The sequence below is a fragment of the Protopterus annectens genome, chromosome 4.part0 (genome assembly GCF_019279795.1).
Source record: "Protopterus annectens isolate FY-2018-M chromosome 4.part0, PAN1.0, whole genome shotgun sequence".
Taxonomy (NCBI): Eukaryota; Metazoa; Chordata; order Ceratodontiformes; family Protopteridae; genus Protopterus; species Protopterus annectens.
The window spans coordinates 624669502-624684042 of NC_056733.1; the positions used below are offsets into that span (position 1 = coordinate 624669502).

Genomic DNA, 14541 nt, shown 5'->3' on the forward strand with positions numbered 1-14541 from the left:
GGAAACTGTCAAAATCTGAGATAGTAATTCTGGAAAAAGAAGCAATACAGATAGGTCAAAAGCTTCCATGTGGCCAGCAGGTTTACCGACATTAAGTTTGTAGTTTGCCTAAATTAGGGTGACAGCACTTTACTAGACAGCAACCCACAAAAATGAACAGTATCTACCTACAGATATTTTATATATATATATATATATATATATATATATATATATATATATATATATATACACACACATATAAATACACACACACACATATATATACATGTACACACAGGGAAAGTCCAACTGGGATAAAACCCTTTTTCAGCTGAGGCCAGGGAGAAGAGCTGAATAAGGATCTGCACCAGAAAAAGTATTTTTTTCCATGGATTTTTCAAAAGCTGACATATTCAAATTCCTTCCTGCACTTTACCAGCTGTCAACCCTTCACATAAAAGAGCAGTAATGAAGGGACAGCTTGCTAAAATAGTTAAAATGTTATCTAAATGGGAGGATTTTATTAATGAATAACTGCACTTGAAATCCATGTTTATTAAGAGAGGGCATCCCAAACAGTTGATAGATATATGCTTATTACCGAAGTATCATCAAAAAGACAATCAAGTTTGTATCCAATTTTACTGAGAGCTGATGACCCAAATTATGGTATGGGCATCCGGATGTCAGACATGAATGTATTTAATGTATGCTTGGCTTTTATTAATACATATAGTATTAATTATCAACAAATTAAATGTGCATTGCTAAAAATTGGGGCACCCTAAAATATTTGGGGTTAAGATTTAGATGGCACCCCAAAATTTGTAATTAGAAAAGGTGCTTTTCTTAAAACTTTAACTGAATGCCCTGTCACTAGAAGGCCTGACTACACAGGCAACAGATGGGGAACATTTAAATGTCAATGTTGTAATTACTGCAAGAATATTTTAGAGGACAGACAGGTCCGATTCAACAATATATTGGTGGAACCCAAGTTCAGATGTAATTGTAAAATGAAAGGTTTGGTTTACTTAGCTAAATGCCAGCAGTATCAGTGTTTTTATATTGGCAAAGTTTAAGTTTAAAAGACAGAATTTATAAGTGTGTGTGTATATATATATATATATATATATATATATATATATATATATATATACACACACATATATACATATATATATAAAATATAAAAACAAAGAATGTCAACAATGCATTAGCTAAGCACAATAGGGAGTTTCCAGGACATCATTTTATTTTTTTGGGATAGAAAAATTGGAAAAAATCCTAGGGGTGGCCCTGGTGATTTTGATTTATGGTTGGAATTCCGGAAGTTATGCTGGCAGCTGGCTACTGATGCTACTCAGCCACCCAGTATAAATACTAATCTGTCACTTAATTGTATTTTAAAACTTAAAGCCATTGGATTTTTATAAAATGTTTGATTTTACTCAGTATCGTTTTGGTTTAAAAATAACATTGATTTGTGTTGGCAATTTGCTGCATTTAACTCTGCTGGGTATGGTCTCTATGGTGGATTCTTGATGAGTGGATGGGAAATAGGAAATACACCCCAGAGATCACTTCTGTGTCTCTGCTCGACAGTGGCACAGGAAAATAACTTTCTTGGGTGGCGTAAGCCAGGGAACCTTGTTGGCTAGGCTTACGTAAGCCCTTGGGCCGATAGCCTAGTACCTACCTATGAAGGAACAGGAAGTTTCATTCTACAGGCAGTTTCATTCTATTGGTTACTTTGAACAAGGGGTGTGTTTTTGAATGTTTTAAATTGCCTTGCATTTTTAACCTTGTTCATTCTAATACTAAGGGATGAAAGCACTAAATAAAATTAATACTTTACTGCAGAACTGGGGTGTCGCTTCATGTGGTGTCTTTTGAACTTTGTTTTTTGGCATTATTGAGTTTAAGGATATATTCATTCTTTATTTTTCCTATCCTTAAAACACCACAACATATGAAATCTCTTAGCATCTTCACATCCCGTGTTATTTTTTCTTTCTTTTTTGTGAGGTTACAGTTAAGTCCCCCACCATCACTACAGACATATTCACTAAACACATGGTTTAATATATTCAAACCACAATTTCCTTCTGTCATATCAGTATATACATAAATTACTATTACTCATGCATTTGTTTCTCCCTTCTTAAATCACATACTATTACTCTTCCTTGAACTAGTGTTATAGCATCCAGCATTATTACTTCCTCATTTTTTTAATAAAAGTTACTATTCCTGAACATGTCTCATTTCCTAGCGTCCAATTACCCCCATACTATCTACCTCAATTCTCTTTCTTTTTTCTTAACAGCTACATCTAGTATCAGTAAACATAACATGTCCATCCTTATTTTTTAAACTCAATCACTATTAAACCTCTTACTTCATTTTAATATTATTTACATTTAAAGCTAAAATTCCTATATCACTTTCCTTTTTTATTTTCTCTTTTTTATCACAAGTCTCCATCTAATTCATTTCTCATCAGGCATTTCTTTCTTACTTTGTATCAATATTCCCCCTCTTCTTCTTCACTTTGTAATGGAGTTGTTTTGCTCTTGTATCTGAAACTCTGTCTCTCGAATTATGTAATTTCTGTCTAATTCTTCCATTTATACTTTTTTTTACTGTTGACAAACCCTCCAAGATTTTCTGTAACTTCTGCTATAACATTATCTTCTATATTTCTTTTGCTGTGTTTTCTTCCTGTTCTACCATTTCCTTCTTCAGTATAGTACAATCAAACCAGAACTCTCCAATCTCCCTACATTTCCTGCACAGTACAGTGGCTTACAGTTTTTTGCACTATGTCCCATCACACACATGTGCTCTGTGTCTGTATGTGTGTGTGTGTGTGTGTGTGTGTGTGTGTACATATATATATATATATATATATATATATATATATATATATATATATATATATATATATATATATATATATATATATATATATATATATATATATATATATATATATATATATATATATATATATATATATATATATATATATATATATATATACACACACACACAATTTATATATATATATATATATATATATATATATATATATATGTATACACACACACACACACACACACTTACACTTTTAATGATCAAAATCCCATTTACCCGACTTTCTTAAGACCGAGACAAGTTCACTAACAGTACCATTTAACTGAACTCTCAGATCACCGATAAGGAACCCTGGGTAAGTAACTACTTGGCCACCATGGTAAACTTTGCACCTTTTCCTACTGTAATGTGATCTCGTAGTTGGTATATTTAGTTGGGGGGTAAAGGGCACAGCCCCCCCACATCGGGGGGTCTGGGTGGTAAAGCCACACATATACAAGTGGTTACTTCCCAGAAGTTTTCAGTCTGTGAGCCGAGTGTTAGTTTAAATGCAGTTTCAGCTATGTCACCTCAGTCTTAAGAAAGGTGGGTAAGTGGGATTTCGATCATTAGAAGTAGACCCATATATAGTGTGTGTGTGTGTGTGTGTGTGTGTGTGTGTATACACACACACACACACAAGGTAAACTGGGACTTATCCCAGCAAGACTATATCTACATCCATACCCTGAAAAATTTCAACCCTCAAGCTTTCTCTGACTCTTTAGAGCACATGAATTGGAACCTTCTAAAAACCCTTCATCTTGACAACACTGTTACTTACAGTACTTCACAACTTCATTCATTAATCTACTAAACAGCTTTGCTCCCCCAGAACTAAAAGGGTTAAATCCAAAATTGACCCCTGGCTAACCAAAAAAACCATAACTCTCATGCATTACTGAGATAAATAATGGAAACATTACCAAAAATTTAAAACACCTAACACCTTGACTGAATGCAAGCAACTTCATAATAAAGCAAAAAAACAAACTGCTACCAACTGAAAATCCTACTACTCCAAACTTCAAAACAATCACAGATCCAGCCCCAAAATATTCTGGAGCAGTATTTCTGCCATCCTCTGTCCCGGCAAAAAAAACAACCCTTGCCCAGATCCTAATTCTTCAGATCGTATCTTAGCTACCCAATTTAACTCCTTCTTTATAGACTCAATAACCAAGCTCACCGCATCATTTTCTAATAGTATAATCAACTCTAACCTCATCTCACACCCTCAACTCTACCCCTCTGACACCAATGCTACTCATCTCACCCCCTTTACCATCCAACCATTCCTATCTATATCATAAAACAACTTCCACAGAAATTAAAACCATGCTCTTATAACCTTCCATCTAACTTCCTCAATCTAGTTGCTGATGGCATAGCTCTTCCTATCTCCATCCTAATAAGCCATTCCATCCAAGACTCCTATGGCCACCTCCTCTGGAAGAACGCCTTCATCATTCCCCATTCACAAAGGGGGCAACAACACTGATATCTCCAATTTCCATCCTATAGCCATCCTGTCCCCATCTCTAAAATTCTTAAAAAATGTATTCACCTGCAACTCCTACCTTACCTCTTAGACAATCAACTGCTGTACCCCACACAACATGGATTTGGATCTGGACACATCACTACTACTGCCCTTCTGTCCTTCCACGAGATCATCAACTGCACTCGCAACTCTGGCAATATTGTATCTACCCTTCTTTTAGACTTATCCAAGGCCTTCAATACTATTTCCCATAACTTTCTCTTGTCCAAGCTCTCTCTTCTCAATCTTTCCTCCTCTTCCAGCAATTGGTTTTCCAGTTACCTCTCAAATAGACAACAAGCTGTCAAGTGGAAAAACTGTACCTCTTCCTTCCTTCACACACTGACTGGAGTTCCACAAGGCTCTATACTGGGCCTCTTACTATTTAACATCTTCATTAATAACTTTCATCAGTGTATCCCTAATGCCAAACTGACTCTACCATTATTTGCTATGCTGAATCTCTCCCCAAATTCATGCAACTGATGCAAGATGCCTTCTCTTGAACAGTCTTAGATGAACTATCATTTAACTCTCACTGCATCTAAAACCAAAATCATGATCTTTACCCCATCTAAAAACATCAAAATCAACAAGAATTCCTTCTCTATAGTCAGTCAGAACATGACCCCCATCAAAACAGTCTCCCATACAAAGCTTCTAGGTGTCATTATTGACGAACAATTAAAGTGTGATATTCATATACAAAATAATATTAAGAAAACCCACCAGAAGCTCAGAATGCTGTAGCGACACAGTCGTTATCTTACTCCCTCAGCCAATTTCTTCTCTCTTGTATGGAGCCCCTCTCCTCACTAATCTTCAATCCACCCTAAAGTCAAAACTGTCATCCTGCTACAATAAAATCTCTTTTGGTACCAGATTCAAATCCTCCTCTCACCACTGCGACCCGCTCCACTCCTTAAATTGGCTGGAACTCCCCAACTATCGTTCTTACGTTCAACTCTCATCTGCCCATAAACTCATTTTCAAACCCTCTAACTGCCCTTCCCTCTCTTCCATCCTCACCATGCATCGTCCTGACAGATTACTCCAGTCCAACAATAAGAACCTCGTTGAAGTGTACAAAACCCATACGCGTGCCAGGTCAACTTCTATTGTCTTTCTCCCTTGCACGAGTATGGAATTCACTTTCACATCACATTAGAAACACCCAAAACCACTCCATTCCCATCTCTCTTCTCACTGGGAATGCTCCTGTTCTCACCCCACCTGACTCCTCCTATTTCGGCCCTGCTTCCTCACCCTTCTTTGTCAGAACTCAACCTAATACTAGTTTCTGCTCTATTTACCTCCTTTAATTTTGTTCCAACTTTTCCCATAAGAAACTATAGCTACAGGCACGCCTTGTACTCCAAAATACTTTGTTATATTTCCACTGAATGCTTTGCTATGGCAGATTCCACAAATGTTTTCTTACTATCTTCTATGTCACTGTGTTTTCATATTTTTTTTTAAACTGTGTTAAATTCGTTATTTTTTGTTGACATTTGTTACTTTTTGCTAATATTTGCTACTGTAATACTGTATATGGAGCTTTTCTCCCTGGGCCTCCATTGAATATGGCTCATTTCCCAATGGACTTTCTCGGTTAACAAACTGCAGATAAATAAATAAGCAAATAAAATAAAAAGATCATGCAAGCAGAAATTATTCTGTAGAGCAAAACTAGATTATTTATTACCTGCTTTTGCTGTGTTAATGAGTTCAGAGGCTATGACAGCTCCATGGACAGTTACATCTCCATCAGGAAGGCACAGTTCAAACTCATCTGTGGACTTACCAGAAGCTGTAAATAAGCAAGACTTTGTTAACAAAAAGAAACAGAGAACTTCAGACAGTACACAAACTACACAGCAAAAAGACAGAAAGACTGACATGTGGCAAAAATAAATCTACATAGTAACACATACACACGTGTGTATTTTACATAACCATACATGTGTACCTATTTTCTACCAGCAAGCATTCAGACATAGATTTTTTTTTTGTTCCTTTCCAAGTGATCACAAGCTCTAAAGGTACAGCTACTGATCAAGTGCCATATTCACTTTGTCACTGACTGAAGGCAAGGTGGCGCGACCTCCAAGGTCATCAAATTTACAGAGTCAAGCTTTATTATTGCATACTTCCCAATCCACCAGCATGCAACAAGCAATGGTGCCACAGTGCAGTAAATGTGTTTGCTTATGCTTTTCGGTGAGATGTGGATGAAGACAGTTTGGAATCTATGTGCTTAAACCATCGTCCTGGTCTCAGGCAGTCTAATGCCCCCCATTTGTTGATGGGAGCTGGTCACTGTTCAACCAAACCCTTCCATCTCCACAACCATCTCTCTACCACTCTGACCGTTTACCCAAAAGAAATTCTCAGCAATCGGATGATGCAAATGGATAAAGCCATAACTGGAGCCTAGGCAACCTGGAATCAATTGGTGATCTGAGTGCTGCAGCAGCTGGCAGAGATGAAGCTGGCAATGACCAGCTGATGCTACCTTGCTCATCTAAGGGAAGAGATGGCAGCTCAGTCTATTGCAAGACTGTAGCTGGATTTCTTAGACGTGCAATGTATGGGCTGTAGAAGAGCATCAGTCATGCTGTAGCAGATACACAGGCATGCCTAGAGACACATGTGCTGATAACAGCCTTCACTGTGGGACCTTCACTCACTCAAGGATGTCTCACAAGAGAGCAACACAAGATGTAAGAATACACTTAACAATTGTACGGATAAAAGCTTTCCAAAATTGACTGCTTCACCTGGCAAATGAATGGACCAGGTAGAAGAAAAGAAGGTTATGGTCAAGCAAGCAATGAGGAGAATGAGGAGAAAGAAACTGAGGAGAAAAAGAAAGGTCACCTGTAATGCAAGTTGGAAGAACCATATCATCTGTTTATTGCAGCTATTTAAGTACTACAACGCACATGAATGAGGTTCAGTTTCAAGTCTTCTTCATTAGCAAAATACAGTTATTTGGGGACCAAAAACTGGACAACCAGAAGTGACACTGGGGATGAAGGGAGATTTGACAAGGTGGACACTGCTAATAAAACACAACACCTATTGGATGCTGTCTCAAGAATGTAGTGGAGGTAAGAAAAGCATTAAGCAAAATAACATCAGCAGTCTCACGTTCCACTCATACCAGTCTCATGTTCCACTCATACCAATGATAAACAGACATGGCCTCGCTGGTACACTTCTTCATGTGCCACATGAGCTCCAAGGGGAACAGACTTGGATGTCAAAAGCTACAAGATGATAGCTAAATAAACCTTAAGTTGTGTGTGATGCTCACCACAATGTACAGTTGGACGAGGGTACTTACTATAATGTTAAAGTTCAAATAATAGGATCACTGCTGCACTGTATGCATAAATGAATGGTCTGCAGTCTTCTGGCTAGTCTTCTACACCTGTTGGCCTTCTTTAGACAAGGTGAAGGTTTACCCAAAGGATGTCAATCAGGAAGCTAACCTGTAAAGGATAGTGCAAATAATAAGAAGCAAGTAGTTTCAATTCAGCGGATACACCGTTATTGTTTAAGGAAGCCAGTCGAGGGGAAATAAGTTCTGTTGGAGCCAAGGATAAGCGTGTTAACAAACCTCATGGCACGAATAAAACTAAAGGTACTGTCTCTCCATTTAAGGACTTAAATGGGTGGCTAAAACGCCAAATAACATTTAACGAACATGGGAACTCCAATGTTACTAATAATAATGACTTTGCATATAAGGACAATTTTAATAACTTATATAAATTGATGAGTAAATACAGGGCTTTGAATGTGGAAAACACCTACTTAAGAGAATGTATATTGAAAGAAATTGTGCCTAAAGGCTTACGTTTTTATAAATACCCCAACAGTGTTATTACTGGTTCTAATTTTCATTTAGAATTGTTAGATTTATTTAACAAAAGTGGGATTGAAATGTTAAAATTGATGGTTAAAGAGAACATCCGGGTGCAGGAAGAGCTTTTAACAGAAATAGAAGCTCTGGACAAAACCATCACGAATGATTTGTTATTCACTATAGAAGAGGAAAAAGTGAAATATTTTAACATGAGAAAGGAAATAGATAGAAATATAGATGATTTAATTCAAAGGAAATATAAAAAGATGGAACGTGATTTAAATGAGTATAAATGTAACATTTGTTACCCTAACCCTCACTCCAGAAATAGAGTAAGAGGTACTCTTGATAAGTTTGGAAACCCTGATACTAGGGATCCATTAGATAACCAGGAGACACATGAAGATAATATTTTTAATGAAGAAGAATTTCCTCCCCTTAGGAGGTCCGAGAGAATTTTTAATAAATATGGAGAGAGGGAAGGAAATTTTTATTGGAGAGGGGGGAGAAGAGGGAGAGGGGGAATTATTGATGCCCCCCCATTTAACCCCACATACCCCCAACCCCCCCACTAGTGAAGAGATTATTAAAGAAAGCAATAAATGGACCTACAATCACTTCAACATTTATAACTTTAGCTCTACTCAATTAGAAAAAGGACATTTTAGTTTACTTTCCAAAGGCCTTAAATTTATCCCATCCACTAAAGGGAATGTTGTTAAATCACTGTTAGATTTAAAAATATTTTTAAGGAAAGTCAACCTCAAAACCCTTTTTCACAACAATGGAAAGGAGAATGACCTAACACTAAGACGGAGGTCCACATATAATCCACCTTTACACCCCCAATTAAGGAACTTTGAAAAACTAATAGAGAAAGAAATTAGGAAAGTTGAATCTAATGGTTTTTTACACGACAACAATTTAAACCATCAGGAAAAGGACATCCTAAACAGCTTAAAGAAAGATAGAAATATAAGAGTTATGAAGCCTGACAAAGGGGGAGGAATTGTCATTATGGAAAATATTGAGTATGATACTAGGATGTATAAGATATTGTGGGATGAGAATAAATACGAACCAGTGTCAAAAAATGAGATAAATGTTGCATACAACAGGATTGACATGAATTTGTATGATATGATGGTGGAAGGACTGATTGATTTGGAAACTTATAATTTTTTAAAAGTAGACAAACCTAAAGTTCCTTCCATCTTCGGGATCCCCAAAATACATAAAAATGAATCTGATCCCCCTTTGAGGCCAATAGTTGCAGCTAATGGGTCCAAAACTAATGCTTTAGCTAAGTTTGTGGACAACAAAACTAAAAAAATATGGTTGCAAAAAGTGCACATTTTGAAAGATTCATGGGACCTATTACGAACTATTGTAGACATAACTAAAATAAATGGTCTCATTTTTGTAACTATTGATGTAATAGACCTTTTTCCATCCATCCCACATGAGGAAGGTTTGGATATGTTTGAAGAAGTAGTGTTTGAAGATGGTAATATAACTCATAATGACAAGATAGTCAGTAAATGGCTAATGGAGATGGTTTTACACAACAACTTTTTGTTTTTCAATGGAGAATTTTTTAGACAAATTCAAGGGGTAGCGATGGGAGCGGCCTGCGCCCCAACCTATGCAAACTTGGTGTTATCTAAATGGGAGGAAAAGTATGTATTGGAAAGTGAATTTAAGCCTTTTTTGACAACCTATCGTAGGTTTTTGGATGACATAATTATATTTTGGAATGGGGGAGAAGAAAAACTAAATGACTTTTTATTATATCTCAACAATACTTGTAGTTTTTGAAATTCACCCACAAGGTGACACACAATTTGGTACAATACTTGGATCTTGAAATATATAAGGACCAAGGGCATTTAGAAACTAAAATATACAGGAAAGCCACCTACTGTAATTCCTTCCTCCACTTTGACAGTGCCCATCCTATGCATGTAAAAAAGAATATAATAAAGGGGCAGTTCGTGAGAGGAAGTAGAATGACCAGTAAGGACCAGGATTTTGTTTCAGAATGTGATCTATTAGAGAGTATGTTTAAAGAAAGGGGCTACCCTAGTAACTTTATTAAAGAAATTAGAGAAGAGGTGGCTTTAGGTAGGGAAGGTAGATTTGCCCCTATAGTTAAAAAAGAGAAGGAAACCGACAATACAACTGGACTTAATCAAGATAATAAACATGAAAATTTCGAGTTAGCTTTGACTTTGGAATACAATACAATCAACAGTAAAATAAAAAAGATTTTTAACAAAGAATGGGACAGATTTATTGAATTAACAGAACTAGATTTAGGGAATAACAATACTCTCAAAATAGTGTACAAAAATTCTTTAAGTATAAAAAATTATTAGAAAATAAAAACACCTTGGACCCACAGGATAGAAGGAGAAAGGGCACCTACAAATGTGGTAGATGTGCTCAATGTGCAAATATCTCTAACAGTAATACCACCTACATTAACAGTAGAAACAAAGTTATAGTTAATGACAAGCACTTTTATAATTGTGATTCTACAGGGTTGGTATATTTAAGTATGTGTAATGAATGTCAATCCTTCTATATAGGGAAAACTGAGAGGAAATTAAAAAGAAGAATATTTGAGCACTTAAATGATATAAAGAATTGTAAAGAAACCAATGCGCTATATAAGCATAGTAAAATATGTGAGAAATCTAGTTTTAGTTTTACTGTATTAGAGCATACAGAAAAAGACATAAGAGGGGGGCCCTGGGAAGAAAGATTAGAGTATCGAGAATTGTGGTGGCAAATGTCGTTAGAAGCTTATAAACCCCCAGGCCTAAATGAATACATAAGTATAGTACCTATTTTAAAACTAAGAGCAGCTAAATTATAAATGTTTTTAATTTCTTTTGTAGAAATTAGTTATTGATTGTCATTCATATACTATGTTTCTATTATTAGAAATACATTCCTACCAACAGTGGATGTGGTGATGTTACATGAAATTCAAACAATAACAAAGACTATGTCAGAATGAATGATTTTTAAACCTTACAACTATACATTTTTTAGTTTATTTTATTCTATATATACAATTCTAACAATGTCCACTAGATGGCATTTTATCCATTATTTTGGTATAATGATGTGTCTCCAAGGATTTTATTATTTAACATAAAACTTTTAAAAAGATTCATAAGTTTTTAATTTAGTAGCAGTATCTAATTTGAATATAAATGTTTTTATAAATATTTATATAATAAGAATTGCACTTTAGATATGGTTCTTTTTTTTTAAAAGAATTTTAAAATGACTTTTAAAGTGTTTAAACAAAGTAACTTTATTAAATTATTTAATTGAATTATTGGATCAATTAATGGCTTATAAAAAGAAAGGTTGGGGTTTGTTTAGTCATCTGATGAAGTCTGTAACAGGACGAAAACGTATGTGGTGAAAAACGTTAATGTGGAGTATCTGTTCAAGTTCGTGTGTTGTGTCGTTTGGAGAGTTGGATAAATAAAATTTGTTTTTCTGCAAAAGAGATTCTTTCTGGTTTTCCATCTACATTGGATTTCTTGGTCGAGTTGCGCATTCGTGTTCTTTTTGGATAGTGCAAATAACACCATCTCCCATTCCTTTTTCCACTGGAAGACTTACAACAAATGTATCTATATACCCAAACCCCATCTTAAAGACAAATGCCTTTTGAAATGCCAAGGATCATAAGTGCCAACCTCAGCAAAACAATTTGGACAATATATACTAACTGGAACTATTCCCCATTTTCCAATTAACAGTTTCTCAGTTTTTATTTTCAAATACCTTTATTGAATTATCACAAACAGTTTCTCAGAGTTAGTAAATATAAGCAATGGTAGTGGTGGGGATACAGGAAGTGAAGACCACCTTCCCTGTTGTACACCGTTCACTCTGTATAAGTCATGGGGATACAGAAAGTGAACCCCCTTCTCCGAGGAACATCATTCTCCAAATTACTATGTATAAGCAATGGGAGTTGGGGTAAAGCTGGTGACCACCCCAGCCTCGTGAACAAATGTTTAAATAATTTAACAGTTTCTATTTGGCTAAGCAACTGCAGTTTAATTTTTGAAGTGCATCTCTGACAGGAAACCCTCACATATACATAAAACTATTTATGGAAGAGACAGGAAATAAAAACATCAGTAATCAATCACCTAAATTATAAAATATTCCTATGTATATATTCGGACCAATAACCACCCCCAACAGGAATAAGTAAAAACAAAAGGGCTATAACAACATATACACATTAAAGAGTAAGCTATCCTCACAGAGTAAGGAGGATAGGATCACTTTTAAAAAAAAGATCTATTCAGGAAAGAAGGAAAAAGGTGGGTAGGACCTTGTACTGCAACAACGATTCTGTTATTCTAATATCTATAGTTACACTAAGTTCCCTACACACAGCTGTAGTACATTCATCATAAGAATCAGTGCTGTAGTATATCCATTATGCAGAGGAAATTACAAAGCAGAGAGAAGATCCTTGACTCCAGACTTCACTGGAGTGTTATCAAGTATTGTTGAACAAATCTTTTTTACTCAAATTGCTGAGGGAGAGTAGAGGACATCTGTGCTCCAAGCACATGGATCTGAGGCATATAAATGGCAGGCAGGCTATGCAGAAGTTGTAGTGGCTCTTAAGCAGTAGTAGTTGCACCATCCTGGGAAAACTAACAAAAATATTGGTATTTCTAAAGGTTATTGGGATTGGGAAGGTGCCTTCTGTTAAATTTCCTGAAGAAGGCAAACATCCCTTGCATATGCCAGGCAACTGGCATCCAGCCATCACACAACAAATAAATCTGTACCCTTTGAAACCTGGCTTGTGTGCAGTACTTACAACTATGGCATTATCTGCTTCCAAAGCTGCTAAGACATAAGTAGTGACTTCACAAATAGGGTCCTTGGCCAGTGCAGATGTACCTAGAACTCAAGAATTAGGAGCCTGAGGCCTAATGAGGGTTTAATGGGTCTATAAGGCCTTATGTTTTCCACTCATGAACCCCATGACAAGCACTGTCCTCAGCTTTTCCATTTGTCTGTTTATGATGGAGTTGCAGGGGTTCCTTTTGCTTTCCCCTACAGTTTGAGTGACAGGTTGACCTGTTGAAGAAGAGTGGATATCCCTAGACCCAACTCATCCAGTTTGTGAAGGATGATCTGTGAAATAAGTCATGGTGGAAAAAGTCCTACAATGTTCACAGCTGGTCACATCATGCTCTCTCCAATAAGACAAAATAGACACTGTAAAAGGAAGTCCTTAGCTGGATCCTGTCTCCCACACCTGTACTTATTGGTGATAACACTACTCAACTGAAAAACTATTAACAACCACTTTTATTTGTTTGTATTCTCAGTAAAGATACTAAACAGTAACATCTGCACATTTATCGTGCTATCAGTCTTTGCCCAGAAGTAACTGACAAACTTGTATGAAATGGATGATCATTGCCTTTGAATACAAATAAAGGGGTTATGCTATCCTTTATAGCAGAACTTCTGGCTGATCTGTTGTATGGGAGATGTACATTTGCACCATAATTGGGGATATCTGAATGCACCAAAAAATCTGGCTGCTACTCTAAGTTCATCTACTACACCTTGAACCTATTCATCTATGTACTGCAGCAATGATACTTATGATGGACCTCAGAAGATAGCAGTTTTACTTTCTAATTCAGTACCTACTGGTTAAGCCCTTAGAAGTCTGTTCTACTGCCTCAAATCTTCACAGCAGTAGCAGCTTCACAGCAGTAGCAGAATTACTGGGCTTCTCCCACATCTGATCATTGAGCAGTTAATCATTTTCTAGCTACCCTAACACAAGTGGCTGAATTAAAATTTGATTGTGTCATATTCTTGACAGGTAGGCATAGTGGGATAACTGTCTGGTGAGTTTTGAAGAGTTTCAACTTTCCCCACTGCTGAGCTTTGGTGAGGTTAGTGGGTCTAAGTTAGGGAAATGAGAGAGGGTTTGATCCTCTGCAAAAGCAATTATTTCAGTCTGTACAGATGGGATTAATGTCCTGTGTGTCCTTGAGCAGTTGTGAAACACTATTTATTTGTTTTTATTTTTTAACAATCATGTCTCAGTTGTTTAAAGGGAACCGAAATTACCACCTATGTTTATACCAGAAGTATACTAGCTGAAAGCATGATTAACATGCAGGGAGACAATGTTAGACACTTC

General features: G+C 36.3%; 1 protein-coding gene across 1 annotated transcript in view; it reads right to left on the reverse strand.

The window, feature by feature from the left end:
• Positions 1-14541, reverse strand: part of CIT (citron rho-interacting serine/threonine kinase) — a 3433971-nt gene that overhangs the window by 1060862 nt on the left and 2358568 nt on the right. The window contains exon 35 of the mRNA XM_044069760.1: positions 6150-6254. Coding sequence (XP_043925695.1) covers positions 6150-6254 — 105 coding nt within the window. The remainder of the gene's footprint in view (positions 1-6149; positions 6255-14541) is intronic.